We start from the raw sequence: 21,511 nt of genomic DNA, 5'->3' as shown, positions 1-21,511 counted from the left end.
ATAGTTCCTGGAATGCTGGAGGCTGTTGTTTATGGGAGATAACAAGCCAAGCGTTTTTTCACTCCCCTAAACAAGTTTGTTTGACCCAACACACTCAAGTGGGCAGGAGGTTCACAGAATGGAGGTGTGTTAGGATATATGCTTGCCCCTGATTGAACTTGAGAGGAAATGCAATGAATTATGGGTTTGCCTTCTTAAGTTGCTACAAACTGAGATTCTGGGTCATTTCCCAGGAACCTGGGTATGGACCTGGGGAGAGCCCATCTACCTGGCCAGTACTTAATTATAGCTTGCTTCAAATTTGGCTTCAAACTATGGTAGTGGTCCTATTCCCAGTCAGTGGGATTAACACTGTGATAATATACCTTGACAAAAGCAATTTAAGGAAGAAAGGGTTTTACCTGGGCTCACAGTTTGAGGGCTCGCAGTTTGAGGGTACAGTCCATTATGGTCGGGAAACAACCTAAGCAGGAGTTTGAGGCAGCTGGCCACATGGCATCTACAGTCAAAAAACAAAAGACCAGGCCAGGTGGTAATGGTGCATGCTTTTAATCCCAGCACTTGGGAGACAGTAGTAGTCTGAGTTTGAGGTCAGCCTGGTTTATAGTGTGAGTTCCAGGACAGTCAGGACTACACAGTGAGACCCTGTTTCAGAAACAAACGAACAAACAAATAAATAAAGCAACAAAAAAAGAAAGAAAAAGAGAGACCAACTGATGTTTGTGCTCAACTCACTGTCTTCTTTTTATTCTCGTCTTAGTCAGTGTTCTATTGCTGCAAAGAGACCCCATGTCCACAACAACTCTTTTAAAAGAAAGCATTTAATTGGAGTTTGCTTACAGTTTCAGAGGTTTAGTTCATTATCATCATGGCAGGGAGTATGTTGGCACCCAGGCAAATGTGAAGCTGGAGCAGTAGCTGAGTGGGACACACACACACACACACACACACACACACACACACACACACTCAGGGAAGGACAGACAGCTGACTGGGCTTTTCATGAAACCTTTTGACACCTCAAAACCCATCACACCCATACATCCTAATCCTTCTAATCCTATCAAGGAATTCCTTCCACACCCTGGTGACTAAGCATTTAAATATATGATCCAAAAGGGACCATTCTTAGTCAAACTACCACAACACCATTCAGATCACAGCCTAGGGAATGGTGCTCCCTACAGTGGGCCAGTCTTCCCACTTCAATGAATTCATTGAATGAGTTCATAATCTCCTAAATGTTTAAACGCAAGTCTCCTAGGTGAGTCCAGGCCTCATCAAGCTGACAGTTGGGTTTAACCCCCACACCTTCATTCCTGAGTTTGTCAGGCAGAGAGAACTATAGCAGAGACAGCTATGGATAAAAGAAACTTAGTGTTTTCTTAAATTAGATAGAAATTCTAAAAGAGTGTGTGACATACACAATGGCATGAGAGGTCAAAATAGCTTTTTTTCTGAAATGATCAATCATAAAAACAGATCACCTATGCAAGAACAACTAAGTTACCTTTTATCTCTACACAGAAAACATTGCAAGACTGTGTCACAAGAAGAAACAAAGATTAAAGAGATTGTCAGATGGATAAGAACTTGAAATATGATGAAAATAAAATTTTTAAAAAAGATTTAAAATACAACTAAGTGCTGGGCATCGTGGTGCAAAGCTTCAGTCTCAACACATAGTGGGCAGAGACAGGCAGAACTCTATGAGTTTGAGGCCATCCTGATCTACATAGTGTGTTCCACAACAAAGGGAAGAGAAATGGGACTTCTCTGAAGTCTCTTAGAGGATCAGTCTTATTCGTGTGCCTTAATCACCTTAAAAAAAACCCACCTCTTAATGCTGTCACTCCAGGGATTAAGCTCCCAACGGGAGGCAGCTAGTCACTTAGGAGCAGACTTATGAACCTCCCCTCCCTGCACTCAGTCATTTATGAAACCAGAAACAGAAACCTCAGGACCTTGATTAATGATCAAAAGATTAGGCTCTAGGTTCCTCTGGCCCAGAGTGGAGATGTGAGTCTCATGGCTCAGAAGATCAGAAGACTTCTATCAAGCCAGAGGCAGTCTGACAAAGAACAAAGAAATAAATACCATTGCCCCCTTCCTTAATAGTTGATCTAAAGGGGCCTGTCAATCACTTGCTCAAGAGAATTCCTTTCAGGAAAGCCATCTCTTCTAGGAACTTTACAAGACACAAATCCAACTGAAAAATGTAGGCTAGCTCAAGAGCCTCTCTGTCCGCTGTCCACTCTTATCCCGTGAGGGTGTTCTCTGCCACAGTGGTCCCTTTGGCCACTGCCTACTTCCATCCTTTGATGGCACCTCTTTTTATCTTCAGCAAATCCCATGTTCCCATCACTAAGCATCTCGTCTGAATTCTTTTAACAGATATCACAAAGGACCAGAGCTGAGGGGAGTCCAGAGTGAGATCCTGGTAACTGAGGATCACATAATCTATATCACATTGTTTATGATATACATGTGTACCTCAACTTGCAACGGAATTCTATCCCAATACCCCTGTCCTGGCTAGTTTTTATGTCAACTTGACGCAAGCTTCATGTGAAAGGAAGGAGCCTCGATTGAGAAAATACCAAAATACCTCCGTGAGATCCACCAGGAAGACATTTTCTTAATTAGTAGTTGATGGAGGAGGACCCAGCCCATGGTGGGTGGTGCCATCCCTGGGCTGGTGGTCCTAGGTTCTATAAGAAAGCAGGCCGAGCAAGCCATGATGAGTAGACCAGTAAGTAGCACGGCTCCATGGTCTCTACATCAGCTCCTGCTTTCAGCTTCCTGTCCGGACTTCCTTCCATGATGGACAGCGCCCAAGTGAAACAAAGACTTTCCTACGCAAATAGTTTTGGTCATGGTGTTTCATCCCAGCAATAATAGCCCAAAGACAATGAATCACAAATTCAAAGTATTTTAAGTAAAAAAAAAAAACCCAAAAAACAAAAACTGCATTTAATAGACTTTGCCTCCCAGCACCACAGCTTAGTACCAGAAGATGCTACAGAGTCCTGGTTTGCCCATCAGTTCTGCCTTGCCTACTTGCCTGTAGCTAATCTGAAGGAGGCATTTTCTCAGTTGAGGTTCTCCCTTCCCAGAGGACCTTTACTTGTGTAAATCTGACAAACTAACAGACAAAACTACCAAACTAAACCTAAACTAATCCGGACAGTATGTCAATTCAGTGTGATGTCGACTTCATTGTATTCTTGGGGTTCAAATCTACAATCAGGTTGAGTTTGGTGGCACTTGCCTGTAATCCAAACACTTGGGAAATCGAGACAGGAGAATTACTTTGAGTTCCAAGCCAGTTTGGGCCTACATGGTACTGCTGGGCCAGTCAACACTACATAAAATGATGTCTGAAACAAACAAACAAACAAACAAACATCCACAAAATAAAACCCTGAAAGCATCAAAAGACAAGCAACCACAGATTCCAATTATCAGAAGACATTTTTCCCGTCATCCTTCTCTAAGCAATTGAACACAACTATTTTCATGGTATTTACACTGTGTTACATATCCCAAGCAAACTGGAGATGATTTAAATAGTTGGGAGGTGTTTAATGGCTACATGTAAGTAATTATAGTTCAAGTCTTTATTCTATCTATCTATCTATCTATCTATCTATCTATCTATCTATCTATCTATCTATCCATCTTTTTAAACAGGGTTTCTCTGTGTAGCCCTGGCTGTTTTGGAACTTTCTCTGTAAACCAGGCTGGCCTTGAACTCACAGAGTTCACATTCTCTCTTCTCAGAGAATTCTTCCCCTGCATATGTGTTTATCTGAGGAGTTCAGCTTCTGGAGGGTGTGGAGTGCAGGACTAGAACACAAGGCCTTGTGCATGATAAACAAGCACCCCACCACCAAGCTACATCTTGTCCCAGAAGAATGCATTTTTTTGTTTGTTTGTTTGCTTTGTTTTTTGTTTTTCGAGACAGGGTTTCTCTGTAGCTTTGGAACCTGTCCTGGAACTAGTTCTTGTAGACCAGGCTGGCCTCAAACTCGCAGAGATCCTCTTGCCTCTGCCTCCGGAGTTTTGGGATTAAAGGCGCCACCACTGCCTGGCCTAAGACCCCATTCTTTTCTTTGTTTTTTGTTTTGTTTCTCTGTGTTGCCCTGGCTGTCCTGGAACTTGTAGCTAGTGCTCGGTAGACCAAGCTGACCTTGAGCTCAGAGATCAGGTACCCAAGTGCTGGGGTTAAAGGTGTACGCCACGCCTGGCCAAGTTCCCCTTTTATATATGGCCTATTTCTTTCATGTATTTTCAAGCAAATGTTTCTCAAACTGTTTTACTTTAAAAAGAAAACACAAAGAAACAAGATAATTGACTTTGACATTTTCTGAGCCAGTCGTAATGAAGCCGACTTAAGCAGTGGATTTTTTTTTTCTATGCAGAGAGAGAAAGAGAGAGAGAGAGAGAGAGAGAGAGAGAGAGAGAGAGAGAGAGAGAGAGAGAGAGAGAGAGAGAGAGAGAGAGAGAGGAGGAGAGAAGAGAGGCAGGGGTGGGAGTGGGAGGGTGAGGACAGCCCTTAGGTGAGGCTAGGTCTTGCTTTCTTACAGGCCATCACAGTCTCTCTTTCTCTCTCTCTCTCTCTCTCTCTCTCTCTCTCTCTCTCACACACACACACACACACACTCACACACACAGAGCAACCTAAACTAATAGGTGACACACAGGCTGTGTGACCGTAGCACTTTTCTGGATCAGTCAGTTTTTATTTAACAAGTAAATTTTGAATTGCAAAAGCTTGCAGGGGTTGGGGTATGGTTGAGAAGTAGAACGCTTGCTGGCATGAGCATGTCACATAGGGCAGATGATGGTGGCACCTCCTTGTATAAAAGGTGTTATTAAATCCTGTTTTCTACTACTGCCGGGAAGCAACTGGGGCCTTATGAATATTGGGAAAGTGCTCTCCTAAAGAGACAGCTTCACTTCTTGTGCTGGCTAGGTTTATGTCAACTTGACACAAACTACAGTCATCTGAGAGGAGGGAACCTCAATTAAAAAATTCAATAAAAAATAATATTTAGCTGTAGGACATTTTCTTAATTAGTTATTGATGTGGGAGGGCTCAGCCCATAGTAGATGTTGTTTTGTTTTGTTTTTAATTTTTTGTTTTATTTTTCGAGACAGGGTTTCTCTGTAGCTTTGGAGCCTGTCCTGGAACTAGTTCTTGTAGACCAGGCTGGCCTCGAACTCACAGAGATTCACTTGCCTCTGCCTCCCGAGTGCTGGGATTAAAGGCGTGCCCCAGCTTGGTTTTGTTTTTCAAGACAGGGTTCTGTGTAGCCCTGGCTGTCCAAGCCGGCCTCGAACTCAAAGGTCTGCCTGCTGATGCGTGTGCTGGGATTAAAGACGGCTGCCAGCCCACGTTCAATTTAATATATATTTTTGAAAATCATAATCACAAAGTAATTTTAAATGCCAGCAGTAAAAGTAAGAGACTCTATATTATGGTAATATCACTTTTGCGGTTAGTAATTTAAATTCAATACATTTGAATTGTGTTACTCCTGGAGGGAAATTACAAGAGAGAGAAGACAGAGAAGAAAAAATTAGATTAGACTGTCTAGAAACAGTAGGACGACACTGGAAGGGAAACAGAGCACAGTCAGTTGGCGCCCGCCCACCTGCTTTTCCTCCAGCCGCGGTTTCCGCTCCCTTTCGCGCTCTGGGCTCCCAGGCAGCCCCGCCCCGTCGTAGCTCGGCTACGATTGGTTCCTTTGAACGTCTACGGCTAACCTGATTGGTGGATCCCGGGCGCTTTATCGCGGCGAGTTTGAAACTGCTGGCACTCGGCCTCTGAGCTCCGGGAGTCGCTGCGTCCGCGCAGTCCGGAACTGCGAAGTGGCCGCCGCGGGAACAAGCGAGGTATGGCGTGAGGCGGGCCGGGTGCGGGCCGGGGCCTGCGGGGCCTCCACGTGAACCCGGATTCCCTCCGGTGGACGTGCCGGGCGTCCGTGTGAGCCCAGGGTCCCCTTGTGGACGGGTAAGGCCTCCACGTGAGGGCATGGTCTCCTGTGGACGGGTAGGGCCTCCCCTGAGCCTGGGCTTCCCTGTGGAGGGGCAGCGCTTCCCGTGAGCCTGAGGTCCCCTGTGGAAGGCAGGGCCTCGCCCGAGCTCCGGGGTCCTGCAGCCCCGCCGGGCCTCACCCGGGCCCCGGGCGTGGGCGGGGTGCCAAACTCTCCTAGGCCGTGTTGGCTGCCTGTGTGCGCACAGAGCTGGACTCCACCACTCCAGCTGCCTTCGGAGGCCCTCGGTGGGTACTGGGGGGGAAACTGATCCGTGGTCGTTTAGAAGCATTGCTGTCAAGGTGGATCGTTCTTTATAGACGGTACCCTGTCTAAGAAATGCTGAGAGCTAGAAACCCTGATTCTTTAACACCCATCGTCTTAAAAACAAATAGCTAATACTCAGGCTGGTGTGTCCCATCCCCCTCCCTCCCAACACTTGGGAGGTCTGAGCTAGAGGGACGCGCTGGGCAGCTAATAGCGCCAGCCCCAGGTGACTGGAAAATGTTGGAGGGAAATGAGCCCAGCTCTGAAGACGCGTTAACTCCTAGCTGTAGGTCCAAAGGGGGCTGAAAAGTTTTAATGTACTATGGTTAAATTGTGTATGCTTATTGAAGAATAAGGATTTTTCTCGTCCGTTGTGATTTCATAAAAATACGCATAGTTGAGATTTTTCTGAGCCACTGACTCCGCGTGGAGTCGTGAGAGCTGGGATCCCAGGCTGTGTCACCACACTTCCTGGGGCTCATTTTTACTTTGGGAAGGAATCTTGCAGGAACAGAACTCAGCTAGTCAGTGATCGTCGTAAAGATCGGATCCGTGGTGAAGGGCTTGCTCGGCAAAGGTGCTTAGCTTTTTTTTCCACCCTTCTTTGTGAGGCAAGGGCTGCTTCTTTTTTTTTTTTCCTCTTTTGCGCATGACACTTTGCAAGTGTGGTTGGAATTTTATAAAGATGGCACTGTATTCGAGTTATTGCTGTGATGAAGCACCATGCCCAAAGACAGCAACCTGGGGAGGGGAGGGTTCATTTGACTGTCCGCATACAGTCCCTGGAGGCAGGGGCTGATGTAGAGACCACGGAGGAGTGCTGCTGCCTAGCTTTTTTTTTTCCTTGTAGCTTGCTCAGCCTGCTTTGTTATAGAACCCAGGACCGTGGGATGCCCAGGGATGGCACCAACCACAATGGTCTAGGCCCTCCCCAACAATCACTAAGAAAATGCTCTACAGACTTGCCTGCAGCCCCCATCTTATGGAAGCATTTTTTTTTTTTTTAAATTGAGGTTCCCTTCTCCCAGGTGACTTTAGCTGGTGTCACGTTGACATAAAACTAGCCGGTACTGTAGTTGATAGTTCTACAGTGCTTTCTGCATTTCCCTTTGAGTGTCTTGAGTGGGATTGTCTGTGGCTGCTTCTTGAAGGCATTCAGTTCACTTGAGTGACTGAGCATCCCTGCTGCTTAAGTGAATCGGATGCTTTTATAATAAACAAATGTTGTTTCTAGGGGTTATACCTTAAGGTGGCACTTGGATTCCTTTCGAGACAGTGTTGCAGTAAATTAGGCCAGACTGTTGCAGTGAAGTAGGCCACAGGGTGGCCTTGAACTTGCTCTTCTGCTTCCTTTCCTAGTGCATGACTTCCTTCTCATAGATTCTTAAGGTTTTCAGAGAATTAAAATAGTGCAGATTTAGCACAGTAGCAGTGGGTAGAGTTAGCATGTACTGGCATTAAAATCATTATACTTTTTAACTTTCAGTCCTAGGAATCAAACTGTAGGAAGTTTTTCTTTTGAGACACAGTGTCACTAAGTTCTAGCCAGCATGAACTTTTAATCCCTCTGAGTCAGCTCCCTCAGTGGCTGCGGTGACAGGACTTTCTCACCAGAAGTGCTCAGTCTGTGACATGTGGAGAAGCTAAGTACTATGCTGTATAGAATATGCAATTTCAATGTCTTGGGTGCCGAGAAGGCTCAGATTGCTACTACAAGAGTCGCTAAACCCTGGTAATACTATTTTGATAGAATAACTGATACTTGTGGGCAATGCAGAAGGCACTGCACTTTGTATGTAATGTCTTACTGATGAATTGGTAGCATGTAATCACACCAGTGTTTCCCCTCATTTTAGGGTCTGTTGTAACCTGTTGAGTAACTATGGAAGACTATATCAAGATAGAGAAAATTGGAGAAGGTGAGTGGTTTTAATACAACACTTTTGAAAGGAAGTCATCAGTGCTCCCGTGTAACACAGAATCATCTATTAAGTCAGTCATTGATGCGTTTGTACTTAGGTGCTCTAGTAAACTGTTGTAGCTGGTATTTGTGGTCACCTTGACAGGATCTGGGGTCACTCTGAGTTCTGCAGGGGATTCTCTTGACTATATTAATTGAAGTGGGCCGGGCCGTCCTCCCATTGTGAGCACCATTTCCTTGCTGAGATTTGGACTGTAAGTGGAGAGGAGGAGCCAAGCCGTAGTAAGCATCACTCTCGGCTGGGCTGGGACCCAGATTCCGAGTCCAAATAAACCCTTAGGTTGCTTTTGTCTGGGTGTTTATCATAGCCACAGTAAGACATAGTTTACTTATAATCTAAAGCTTTCTCATTCAATAGAGTTTAAATTATTCAGATTCTTTGCTAAGGATCCTAGGGCCTCCTCATAGAACTAAACCACTGAGCTGATCTCACTTCTGGTACTGAGCACCCTGGATACCTGTGTTTTGGAAATATTACTGCTAGTTTGTATGTGTGTTTGAGGAATAGATTAGGGAGGCAGGATATACTGATTTTGTAGTACATTTTTAGTCTTATTCAATTAATTCTAAATATTAGATCCTAAGTTTTATGTAAACTGGGTGTAGTAATTGACAACCTAAGCTGAATGATTTTCTGTGGGGTTACCATGGGCAGGAATAACTTAAAAATAGTGGCTTTCATGTGTTGTTCAATTCCTTTCTGTGGTATTTTGAACAGTGCTTAGGTCCATGTGGCATAAATGAGGAATGAAAATAGCCCTTTCCTATTTCTTTTTTTTTTTTTTCTCTTCGCCCTGCAACAGAATTTCCATATTTCTACCTGGGAGTCAAGACGTCATTCTTAGCTCTCCCAGTGCAAACGGTGGAGCTTGTTTCTCTATGGGTTCTGTTGAGGACCGTTTTCATTTTCATCTCACTTACACAGGGCACTAAAACCAAGGCAGGGAATAGTATGCCAGGATTGGCCCAGGTACTATTCAGATGGGAGTCTGGGCTTTTCTGTTTTAATGTGACCATCAGCTACACAACTGTCTCCTTCCATGGTAACCACTACTCAGCAGCCTCTCTTTTTGGATTTCTTTGATCCCCCCAGCTAAGGCTTTCTAAAATCCATTCTGTGCTGGCTTTACTTTTCAACTTGTTCTAGTTCAGTGGTCCTCAGCTTTCCTCATGTTGGGACACTTCACTTAATACAATTCCTCATGCTGTGCTGAGCCTCCCAGCAGAAGAGTGGATTCATTGCTACTTCATTACTAATTTTGCTACTGTTATGCGTTGTAATGCAAATACCTGTTTTCTGATAGTCTTAGGTGACCCTGTATGGTTGGCCCAAAGGGTTGCAACCCACATGCTGAGAACTGCGGTTCTAGTTGAAGGGATTTGGCCATATCCTTTGCATCTTCCCCAGTATTCCTTTTAGTCCTGTAAGCTTCACGAAGACTGGGGCTGACATCTCTCACAGGAGCTCAGGTACTGGAGCACCTTCACCTGCTTTCCTGAGCTCTTGTCTGGCCTCGAGGCTTGTCTGCTCTACTCTGCCTGGCTGTCTTAGTTCTGTGTAGTCTGTCCTGGAAAACTGACTTGTTGAAATAGTTTGAAAACTAGGTGATACTGCCCACATAGAATTTTCTTGTGTTAATACCAACTACCTGGTCAAACTAGTAGATAAGTTATAAAATAGGTCTTTACCGTGTTAGCATTTTCCTAGTCACCTGTGTGTTGTTGGCCACCATGCCCAGCAAGGCGTCCTCAGGTCACACAGCTGGATGCCCTGGTTGGTGCAGACTTCCTTGGCATTAGTAAGCACTCCAGGGACATTTGTCTGATGAGGATTTGTGGCTTTCACCACCCAGTGCTATTGGGCCTCTACCCCAGGGTGACTGGGATTCTAGGTGTATGCAGGTGACTGGGTTTGAACAGGTATACAGAGGCCACTCTGGAAGTGGAGCTGCAGGTGGTTGTGAATTGTCTGGTGTTGGGCCTGGTCCTCTGCAAGGGCAGTATGGATTCTGAACCTGAGACATCTAGCTCTCCAGCCTTGTTTGATCCCCCCCCCAATATTTAATGATTTAAAACATGAATTTCCTAGAATCTACTATTTATTTAACGAATAGTGTTTGGTGATTAACAAGTAAAGTGGTTGTGCTTTGTTTAGCCCTATTGCCTATTGCAGACGTTCTTTTGAGAAGACCCAGGAGTTAAGATACTCAAAAAAACTACTTCTGTGTTGTCTAAGAATCATTTACTGAGTGTTCTGCTAACCATGAGTTAGTTCTTCACATTATTCAAGGAATGAAGTAGTACACTGTGAGGAAACAGAAGATGCTGTAGGAATTCAGAATTAATCATGTTTTATTGGAGTGTTACATATGTTGCTAACTGAGACTGCTCATACAGCATCTTCTTGCTAATGGCTTAGCTACCATGTGCTTCATACAAGTCAGATATCCACCCTTAAGGAACGTAGTGCATAGATTGACTATGACTTTGCAGACAGAATGTAGTCATTTTTTTTATTTGGAATATTTTGGTTATTTAATGTCACCTAGCATTTGGTCAAAATAGTAAGGATTTTATTTGAAGTAACATCATTAAAATTCCTGAATTGTTTAGGAAAACAAACTGTCCCGGAATTATTATTTTTTTTTTTATGTATACAGTACAGGCCAGAAGAGGGCACCAAGTCTCATTACAGATGGCTGTGAACCACCATGTGGTTGCTGGGAATTGAACTCAGGACCTTTGGAAGAGCAGGCAAAGCTCTTAACCTCTGAGCCAACTCTTCAGCCCCTGTCCCGGAATTTAAAAAAAAAAAAAAATCTTAACAACAGCTGGGCCGTGGTGGTGTACACCTTTAGTCCCAGCACTGCAGGCAGAGGCAGGCGGATCTCTGAGTTCAAGGCCAGCATGAAAAAAAGCAAAACAAATGCTAGAACAAAGATTATGTGGATGTCAACTTGCCGCTGAGCAAACTGCGTAATATTCTAGCAGTTGATCATTGGATGGATTCTTAGAACCAATAAAAGCTGTGGCTTAAGATCTTTGAAAGAAACTGCTCTAATCCTTTGGGTTTTTTAGACAGGGTCTAACTTTGTCTCAGCTTTCTAAGTGATAGGATTACAGGCATGTACACTGTGCCTTTTTTTTGTCTTTTGGGACAGCTTTCACCAAGTTATGCTTACTTCCGACTTGAAAATTTTCCTGCCTTAGCCTTTCAAGTAGCTGTGGTTACAGCTGTGTGTCACCAGGCCTGGTGTTCTAGGCATGGCTGAAGTCATGCTGATGCCATGAAAAGCTGTTCAACACTGTATATGTAGCTAGGGGTTTAGTACTTCTTTAAACTGGACCCGAGGTTAAAAGGCACCTGTGACATCTGGAGAAGTGCACGCAGCACAGGTGTGCGCTAGGTCTGTCTTGTGCCTGCCATACCCCATTGTGCCATTGCCGTTCATGTGACACTCAGGTTAGTGTTGCCAACATTCTCAACAGAAGGGAGACTTCCTACTATAGCAGTAGCAGCTTTGTTGGGCTAAATAAAAATGCCTGGTGTTTCTGCCTCTGCTCCTCTCATCTGCTGGATGAGGACTGTTGACTACATTTTGGGATGTGTAAAAGTATCACAGAAGGCCAAGTCGTTACAGTTTTCTGAAAGTGTTACAGTGCCTCCTCTTGGGACTGTTCTCTTAGCCTCAGTTTACACAGTGTTTTAATTGCATTCAGGATACTTGACAGGTGAATTTCAGTTTGTATGCTGGCTCATGGAGGAAGCTTAATTGTGCGAGACTTGGGTGATTCCATGAATTTTATTCCTAAACCCTGTGTATGTTAGGTTGTGGTTACCTTCAGTTTCTTTTTGGAAGTGAGTGTTTAAGTATGTGTGAGGTGACCACCGCAGGCATATCTATCATGTGATACCTTAAGGGTTCACTTAAAAATCTCTTTGCTTCATTTCAGGTACTTATGGTGTGGTGTATAAGGGTAGACACAGGACTACTGGCCAGATAGTGGCCATGAAGAAAATCAGACTTGAAAGTGAGGAAGAAGGAGTGCCTAGTACTGCCATCCGGGAAATTTCTCTATTAAAAGAACTCCGCCATCCAAATATAGTCAGGTGCGCTACATCTGAATTGAAACTTCTCCCCGTCCTACTTCAGATGAATTTTAATGTGGGAATTTTTACATTTGCTTAGTTTCTGGGTGGAGTGGGATATAGTCTGTTTATTTTTGTTGACTGTGATGCTAGGAGATAAAGAGAACAAAAGAATTCAAGACATGGTGGCTGTGGGAGAAAGAAGCCCTCTCAAGAAGAACTTTGTCAGCCCCGATTTTCAGAGCCCAGGTCCCCAAGTAGCTAGGTCAGAGTGGGGGAAATGTTTTAATTTTTTATTGGCTCATTTGGGCTGGATCTTTGAGGAAGTTGTCTAGTGGCTCATTAGAATTTCTGGTGGTACTTGGTACCGAACCCAGGTCTTTGGCCATGCCAAGAAAGTGCTCTATCACCGAGCTGTATTCCAGGCTGTCTTAATTTTGGGGTTTTGAATTTTTTTGTTTTGTTTTTCAAGACAGGGTTTTTCTGTCTCGCTTTGTTGCCTGCCCTGGAACTAGCTCTTGTAGACCAGGCTGGTCTTGAACTCATAGAGATTCTCCTGCCTCTGCCTCCCAAGTGCTGGGATTAGCGGTTGCACTTTACTACCACCCGGTGGGGTTTTGAACTTTTGAGACAAGACTTGACTCTAGCTTGCCCAAAGTGGCCTGGGATTGACTGCTGTGCTCTAACAGCCTCCCAGGTGCTGGGACTATGGGCTTAAACCACACCCAGCCCTCTAAATTGATTTTTAGACAGGATCTCACCAAATTACCCACACAGTTGGCCTTGACTCTGTAGCCCACACAGTCTTTGAATTTGGAGGTCCTCTGCCTTAACCTCCTGGCTTCTGCCTCTGTCATTTGGGGTGATAGGCCTCTTTCCCTGGCCTGGGTTCTAACCGATTGTGCTGGGACTGGGAATAGGAAGCAGCTGTTAAAGTCAGGTTCAACTAATGCCCATAATTTACTTCAATGAAAGACGAGCTAGGGACAAATGACAAGCTACAGGAAGACATAACTTACTGTCCTGAAAGGCCTTCCTCAAGTCTTCAGTGTGAAGGCGGTTGATGAGAAGCTTCTGGTCGTCATGAGGCTCTCAGAAGCATTTGTGCTTATGAAAGCGCTAGGCAGAGGTATTATCTGGGCTCTCATGTTCTGTTTTTCTCTTAGTCTTCAGGATGTGCTCATGCAGGACTCCAGGTTGTATCTTATTTTTGAATTCCTGTCCATGGATCTCAAGAAGTACTTGGATTCTATCCCTCCCGGTCAGTTCATGGATTCTTCACTCGTTAAGGTAAAGATTTACATCCTTTTATTAATACGCTCTGAGTGTAGGGCTCATCCTTGTGTTTTGTGGGTGAATGTTGGAAAACCTGTAAGAAAATAGAAATAGAGAAGGTTTAATTTTTTTCACACAGATCATCATTTGCCCATTTTAACTTCAATACCAGACAGTTTTAGGAAATAAAAAGTAGTGTCTGAGGACGTAAGTGCCACACTGTGGCTGATGCTAGGTGGACTTACTCTGTGAAAAATACATTTCAGCTAATGAAAACATTGTATTTCAGTTAAGTTATAAATGTGTATATCGTTTATTGTTATGTGGTGCTGGGTGTTGAACCTAGGGCATTGTGTATAACTAGGCAAGCATTTTGCTTAGCAAATGTATGTATATTTTAAATGTCTAAAGTAATGGCATCTTGACCTTAAACCAGCTATATTTTTCTGCTAAGCTGCCGGCCTGTCTTCTTGCAGACACTGTCATGTTGGCTTTGTATGCATATAAACTATGGGATCATTTCTGTATATGTATTGCACACACATTAGTTGGCCTTTTTATTTGTTTCATAAATGCTTTAATAAATAATTTCCATATTTTTTCATTTATTTACTTAGTAATTTAGTGATTGCTATTCCTTAGACCGTGCTCCAATGATTGTCCTTATGTGTGATGGGGGCTGCCCATGAATTCCCATCCTCCAACCTGTCTGCCAAGTGTGGAGATTCTAGGCTTGTGCATTGAGCCCACCCCTTTATTTCACTGTAAAGATGAATTCTTGGGAACTGGGATAAAATGTGTTTATATTTTAAGAGCCTGGCAGATAGAACAGTATGACCTCTAAAAAATCAGTTGTTATTTATTACATCATTACCAAAATTTGACTCTGTATCTTTTAAATAATCTCAGTGTTTTATGTAAAGGGGCTTATTAGAGTTATCTTACTTGATATTTAACATGATTTATGCATAGCCTGTACATTCACAGATCTTTCTATATTAAGATTGTTTGGTGATTTCAAAGGTCTTTTTATTAACACACAGATAATTCCTTTTATTACCTCTTTTTTTCCACTTTGACTTTTGACTTATAGGAATTTTAAACAGGGTAGGAGCCTGGAGCCAGGATCTGATGCAGAGACCATGGAGGGGTGCTGCTTACTTACTGGCTTGTTCCTCATGGCTTGCTCAGCTGCTTTCTTAAAGAACCAAGAACCATATATGTTAGCTCAGGGGTGGCACCACCCACAGTGGTCTGGGCTTTCCAGCATCAATCACTAATCAGGAGAATGCCCTAGATTGTCAGGCTTGGGGCACCTCTGGGGAAAATGCTTATGTTGTAAGCATGAGGACTTGAGTTCTGATTCCCAGCATCCCTATGAGTTGTGTAGTAGTGTGTACTTCTATAAACCCAGAGCCTGAAGGGCAGAGGAGAAGGGTATGTGTCCCAGGGATTTAATGGCCAGCCAGTTTGGCCATAATAACCAACTTCAGGTTTAATGAGAGATGGATGTTACCTCAAAAACTAAGGTGGAAGTATAGAGGAAGACACTGACTTCCATCTCTGCCCTGGTACATGGTGTGTGCATGCACATACATACTCGTGTCTCCACACACTTGAGAATTAGCTTATGATTGAACTTTAAGTGTTATCTCTTTTACATCTTTTCTCATTTCAAACTTTGAAGTCAGATGTCCAAAGAGGAAGTGTATGTGTGGAGCGAGAAATGAAAATGAGCAACTTTATTCAAGAGAGAAGCACTTGGTGTGAATGTGTTGAGGAAACGTCTTCCCAGGAAGCTAATGTAGGACCTAAAGATAGGGGACAAAATTTTAAATGTTTACGTGGGTAAATATAGACACATATTTCCATACACATATACTGTATATAAAGTTCATATATGTCTAGTCTAAAGGGGCCTGAAAGATCGTTTGATAGTATAACTATTTCTTTGCATCATAACTTGATTAAATTTCTGACTTGCTTTTCTAGAGTTACCTGTACCAAATCCTCCAGGGGATTGTGTTTTGTCACTCCCGAAGAGTTCTCCACAGAGACTTGAAACCTCAAAATCTATTGATCGATGACAAAGGCACAATCAAACTGGCAGATTTTGGCCTTGCCAGAGCTTTTGGGATACCGATTAGAGTGTACACACACGAGGTAAGCTGGATTGTGGTCTTTACACCGAGAAAGAAATTCTCAGGTAGAAAGAGATTCTGCTGTGGTAGTATCGGTTATTGCTTCTTGTCTCGGAAGTTGCTTTTACTAAATGTGAAATAGATATGTTTCCACTCTGTGAAAATGGAGCTGGAGCTGTTGGCATCTCTTACCGGGGGGAGATTCCTGAAGAGGCCTCGCAGAAGTAGGGCTTTTGAGATTTTTACTTCTCTTTATCAATCTTTCCCAGAGCTGTGGTTCCCTCTAACTGGACCCTGCTGTGGCCATTTAGATTAACTGAAAGGCAGGTTTTGTTGTCTGAGGTCTATATTATTGCCATACATTTAGGAACCGGTAACTATATTATAGTTAAGGGAGGGAGTGTAGAGATTGCCCATGTTAGTCAAGTGCTCTATCACTGAGCTGTACCCATGGCCCTATCAAATTTTGTCAGTGTTCTGTTGACTGTTGGTATTTCATGTGGTTGGTTGTTTTTATTTTCCTCCGCCGTGGGCCTTGCACCTAGGGCCTCATATACCAGGCAAGTGTTCTACCCCTGAACTGTGTTCTTACTTTGAGGAAGAGTCTAAGTTGTCCCAACTGGCTTTGAAGTCACCGGACTAGATAGATAGGTTTGGACTTGCGAATCCTACCTTTCTGGGAGCTGGGATTGTAGTCTACATCACCAGACTGGGTTCCTCTGTTTCTCTGAAAAGGCATTAACTTGTATAAGCCCAAGAACATTGACGGCTGGGGAGTTGTGAATCTGGAGTCCATGGTGTCAGGTGACCAGACCCTTGTCCCTTTCCTGCCTTGTTTCTTTTGGTTTTTGAGGCAGGGTCTTCTGCCCTCACATTCTCTGGGTAAGTGTTGATGCCTGCCCCTGCCTCTTGGGTGCTGAGATCCTGAGTGGGCACTGCTGTGCCCGTGAATGTAGTGCTGGGGCTCAGGCTGCTCATGCTCTCACTGACTGCCTTCTCGGCCCTGTCTTGTCTGTTCTGTTTTATTTTTCAGTTACACGAGTTATCTTTGGCTGTAACTGCTGTTGACCTTGTTCTTAAGAGGTCACAGAGTCACTAATTTGATGAATATACTACTATGGTTGGTTAGTTCCAAATCACTAATCAATGTTCCTGTTAATTTTAGTTACCATGTTAACATTTAAACAAAACCTGCACTTTGTACAGTACCATTCCCAAACCATCATTAGTATTTAGTGCTTTTTCTGCTCTAGTTTTTTTGGACTATATCAGGCTGTGACTATTTGTTGTTGTTTGTTTGTTTGTTTTTCAAGACTATAGAATCTCACTATGTAGCTCTGGCTAGCCTGGAACTCACTTTGTAGACCAGGCTGGCCTCCAATTCACAGATATCTGCCTGCCTCTGCCTTCATGTGCTGAAGTGTTCGGGTTAAAGGTGTGTACCACTAAGCCCAGTCAGGCTATAGCTACTTTGATCCTTCTACTTTAATGATTTGAAAAGCAAGATGTTCATTGCTTTTACCCACTAATGGGCAGAACTTATAAATAAATAATTAGTTTCAGCTAAGTATTTTGTATATTGTTAATTGACTTAAACTCCTGGTGAGACCTACACAGCTTTCTAAAGACAGCCCACTGAAGCAGCTATAGCACGCCTACTCTGTGCTTGTCTTGTACCAGGTAGTGACGCTGTGGTACCGATCTCCAGAAGTGTTGCTGGGATCAGCTCGTTACTCTACCCCTGTTGACATCTGGAGTATAGGTACCATATTTGCAGAACTAGCAACGAAGAAGCCGCTTTTCCATGGCGATTCAGAGATTGACCAGCTCTTCAGGATTTTCAGGTAATTGTGTTTTATACCTAAACTATTAAAAGTTTATAAGGTTAAATAATAAAGGTACCGTGTAGGAGATAGCATTTTGTTTTTCTTTTTTAAAAATAATTTATTTGACTTTATTTTATGTGGATTGGTGTGAAGGTATAAGATCACCAGAAACTGGAGTTATAGACAGTTTAGCTGTCATGTGGGTGCTGGGAATTGAACCCTGGTCCTTTGGAAGAACTGCCAGTGTTCTTAACCGCTGAGCCATCTCTCCAACCCCGCATTTTGTTTTTCTTTCAGAGCTCTGGGCACTCCAAACAACGAAGTGTGGCCGGAAGTAGAGTCTCTGCAGGACTACAAGAACACGTTTCCCAAGTGGAAGCCAGGGAGCCTCGCATCCCACGTCAAGAACCTGGATGAAAACGGCTTGGATTTGCTCTCAGTAAGCCAGCTGTGCTTTATGGCTTGAGCATAGTGCATGTTCACAGTGACCCATGGGAGTGACTGAGCATGGAGCAGGAGGAGAGTCCTGGGGTTCGATGCGCCTGGCAACACTGCCTTTGAGACAGGAAGCGCTAGTGGTCTTGAATGTTAAACTTTCTCATCCTGGTAGTAGACACGCTGCAGCAGGCCAGGGCTCACACACCCTTTTAGCCCAGAGTAGTTGCTGAATTGTAATGACTTCTTTCTGGCTGTTTTGTGTGTTTACCATACTGCACTATGTTGACAACTGCTTGATAATTTGAGTTATTCAGGCTTTTTACAGCGTAAGTGCCGTTTCTCAGGGCTGGCCTAGTTTTCTCTTTTAAAAAGCCTTGGAAAGACTAACTGTAATTTTGTTTTTTTCTTCAGTTACATTGCTTCACCCAGATAGCAGTTATTTTCTTTAAAAAATTATGCAGAGAATAATAACTGTTAAAGGCCTGCTTTAGGAAATATTTAGGTAGAGCAATATTTAAATTTTAATTTATAGAAGGATTCAAATATACATTCCAGTTGGTCTTTCAACTCCATTATAATCTATAGATTGTGCCACCAAATGGAGTTCAGGTTTGTTCAGACTCCGCAGCCCATACACATTTCACGTATTGGTGTTGTCAACTTGGGAACATTCCATATCCTGGGTCCAGTCTGCTGGTCATGTTTGCTTGTTTGTTTTATGGTGCTGGGGGTCATGGATGGGAGGTAGGGAGGATGGCCATGGGCTCCACTGGATTACATCCTTAACTCTCAAGCTTTGAATGTAAAGAATTTCACTTCAGTTAACAAAAGTCAATCCTGCACACCAGTTTCCTCAGTGGAGTTGACACCCTGGGTAATTGTTGCTGTGACCTTGTTCCTGCTGAGCGTTGTGGCAGGGTCATTGTCCTCTGCACTCTTCCGGAAGACAGCAGTGTGCATCGGTCAGCAGCGGCTGTGTCTTTAGCTGGCTCCTGAGAAGCAAAATTTCCCACAGTTGGAAGCCACTGTGGATTATTGATTAGACTTGGCTTCAGGTTTCATTTTATTTTTCCCCCTTGTTTCCAGATTTGGGCAAGTTCTTTTCTTTCATTTTTCCTTTTGGTTTCTCAAGAAGGCTTTCTCTATTTAGCTTTGGAGCCTGTCCTGGAACTTGCTATGTAGACAAGACTGGCCAGATCCACCTAGCTCTGCCTCCTGAGTGCTGCCTGATTTGGACAAATTTCTTAATATACTGGAGAGACTTGGAGTCTTAATCTGGAGAATGCAGCATATTCTTTGAGGATTAACTGACATGTCTTCAAAGCGTTATAAAATTCTAAATGAATGCAGCAGTTTAGGTGGTAACTAGTTAGCAAAGGTATCTGTCAGGCTTAAGGGAATAGCCATGCCAGTATCATGCCCAGCATGCACGAAGCCTTGGGTTTGGTCTCTAGCAGCATATAAACCTGGTGTCGTGGCACCTGCCTATAATCCCAGCATTTGGGAGGTAGAGGTAGGAGGATCATGAATTTCAAGGTCTTCCTCCACTACATTGTAATTCAAAGGCCTGTTGGTCAGGGTGGGTTGGGCTTTTAGTCTTATTAATTTTCTATAAAGATAATATGTATGAACAAATTTAAGATCAAATACTTTCTCTAGAGTATATAAGTATACTGTAAATAATCCATCTATTGTAGCTGTCTTTATAAAAACACATTGTGGGTTTTTTCCTTTACTGGCCTAGCCAAGCGTTGTATCATGTAACACAGTAGTTGACCGCCACCTTTTCAGGAACGTTGTGAATACCAGATGGATATGAAATTCTCATGGTAGATGTAATTAACTAGATAATCTGTAAATTTATGTTTTGGTTTTAAAACTGTCTGCGTGCTTATTTTATAATTTATAACAGATCCGTGAGTTGAGCATCTTGGAGGGGTAGAGGGCAGGCTTGATAGTGAGCTGGTGAAGTTCCCTTAAGCAGGCAATTACTTGCATGGCTCACTGCTGGAGGAAGCTAAGGCTTATGGGATTTTTAAAGGGCTCATTTTCTAAGTTTATTTCTTCCTTTTCTTCCCAGAAAATGCTTGTCTATGATCCTGCCAAACGAATCTCTGGCAAAATGGCCCTGAAGCACCCGTACTTTGATGACTTGGACAATCAGATTAAGAAGATGTAGTTTTCTGTGGGAAGTCCCTGCCTGCTGTGGCAGGGCCACATTTCCTGTTGGCTCTCTTCCTGTCTTGTATATTTTTCTTCTGTTTGTTTGTTTGTTTGTAAACCATCACCTGGACTTTTCCTAATTTCATACATATAACTTAATTAACATGTAAATATTCCATATGAATTTAAATATAATAATTCTGTATATGTGTAGATCTCACTGTGGTGGCTGTTTGTTACTGTCCCAGAAGTAGACTTTGCTGCGAGGAATTGTGGAGAATCCTCTCAGACTCAGCGCTGCTCAGAGCTGCGCCCAGTTTCGTGCTTTGAAGGACCTTTGTCCTCTGGGTATTGCAGTCTTCTTGTCAGTTTCTTGCCACATGGAGACTATAATCTGCCTTCGGAGAGTTTCTCTACTGGTGTTTAAGCGTGGATGAGAAGGCCCAAGATATGAGAGATCATCAGGGCTTTTTAGTAACATAAAACCAACATGTACGTGCACCAAAATGGGCCAAGTTTTATGACTGTCGAGAGCGGAAGGACAGTTTTTTAGGTTGTTGCGTCCAAGTCTAACCGGAAAACCGCTGAAACTCTTGACAGCACTGTTTATTAGCAGCGTCTAAAAACGGCCTTGTCCAAATATTTAGCTGAAATTACTCACTTTGGAAGTTATGTTGCTTAGTGTAACTCTTAGAAGCAGCCTGATCTGCTAGTAGTTAAAAGAACCATCGGGAGCTCTTGCTCCTCTCAGAATGGGAGGGCTGAAGGGCTTTAGTTTAATACTTGGAGAGTCTTAAAGACTGAGCTGACATGTTTTGTTCCTTTCGCCAGCTCAGACTCTGTCCTCTGTCTTTCGCTGGAGTCAGGGAAGTTCCTGTAGCGTTATGCTCCGATTGTAGTGGCTTCTGTCTCACATGGAGGGAACAAGTTCCCTAAAATAGTCTTCAGTCCGTTCAGTTTCCAGAAACTTCCTCAAGTGAGAGAACCCCAGTGCTGGAGGCCAGCCTAGGGGTTTCTAACTGTTACCACCCATCTCATAGGTCCCACCTAGGCAGATCGGTAGTGAGTGGTTGGCAAATGCCATTGGCTCCAGAAACCCTCACGTGATGATGTTTTCCTGCTGCTCATGTAAACTGGGGGCGGGGGAGGGGGGGCGTGACTAGAGAGCCTTGGGGTGTCGGTTGGTCATAGGCCCTGGTTCCCTCAGTGTTGCCTTAAAACCTGAGCCTCCTTATGTTTTCTTTGGGGTATGAGTTGGGGATTTTGGTCCTCCTCACCTCCACTTCCCA

The 21,511-nt window shown here is 43.6% G+C and overlaps 1 protein-coding gene across 1 annotated transcript; it reads left to right on the top strand.

Annotated features, from left to right (window-relative positions):
• The first annotated feature begins 5,832 nt into the window (after window positions 1-5,832).
• On the top strand, window positions 5,833-20,277 carry Cdk1 (cyclin dependent kinase 1). The gene is made up of 8 exons (XM_038343357.1): window positions 5,833-5,901; window positions 8,165-8,227; window positions 12,244-12,400; window positions 13,546-13,669; window positions 15,647-15,817; window positions 17,476-17,639; window positions 17,919-18,060; window positions 20,140-20,277. Exons 2-8 carry the CDS (start codon window positions 8,191-8,193, stop codon window positions 20,236-20,238), a joined length of 894 nt encoding a protein of 297 aa, XP_038199285.1. The 5' UTR covers window positions 5,833-5,901; window positions 8,165-8,190; the 3' UTR covers window positions 20,239-20,277.
• The last annotated feature ends 1,234 nt before the right edge of the window (window positions 20,278-21,511 follow it).

This window comes from Arvicola amphibius, chromosome 9 (genome assembly GCF_903992535.2).
Source record: "Arvicola amphibius chromosome 9, mArvAmp1.2, whole genome shotgun sequence".
Lineage (NCBI taxonomy): Eukaryota > Metazoa > Chordata > Mammalia > Rodentia > Cricetidae > Arvicola > Arvicola amphibius.
This window is presented reverse-complemented; position numbering and strand designations above follow the sequence as displayed.

Bases quoted from the DNA above. Each gene is read 5' to 3' on its own strand.
- Cdk1 (XM_038343357.1), top strand. From the start codon at position 8,191: ATGGAAGACTATATCAAGATAGAGAAAATTGGAGAAG. The intron at 12,401-13,545 runs GTGCGCTACATC...TTTTTCTCTTAG, and splicing joins CGCCATCCAAATATAGTCAG to TCTTCAGGATGTGCTCATGC. The intron at 18,061-20,139 runs GTAAGCCAGCTG...TTTTCTTCCCAG, and splicing joins ACGGCTTGGATTTGCTCTCA to AAAATGCTTGTCTATGATCC.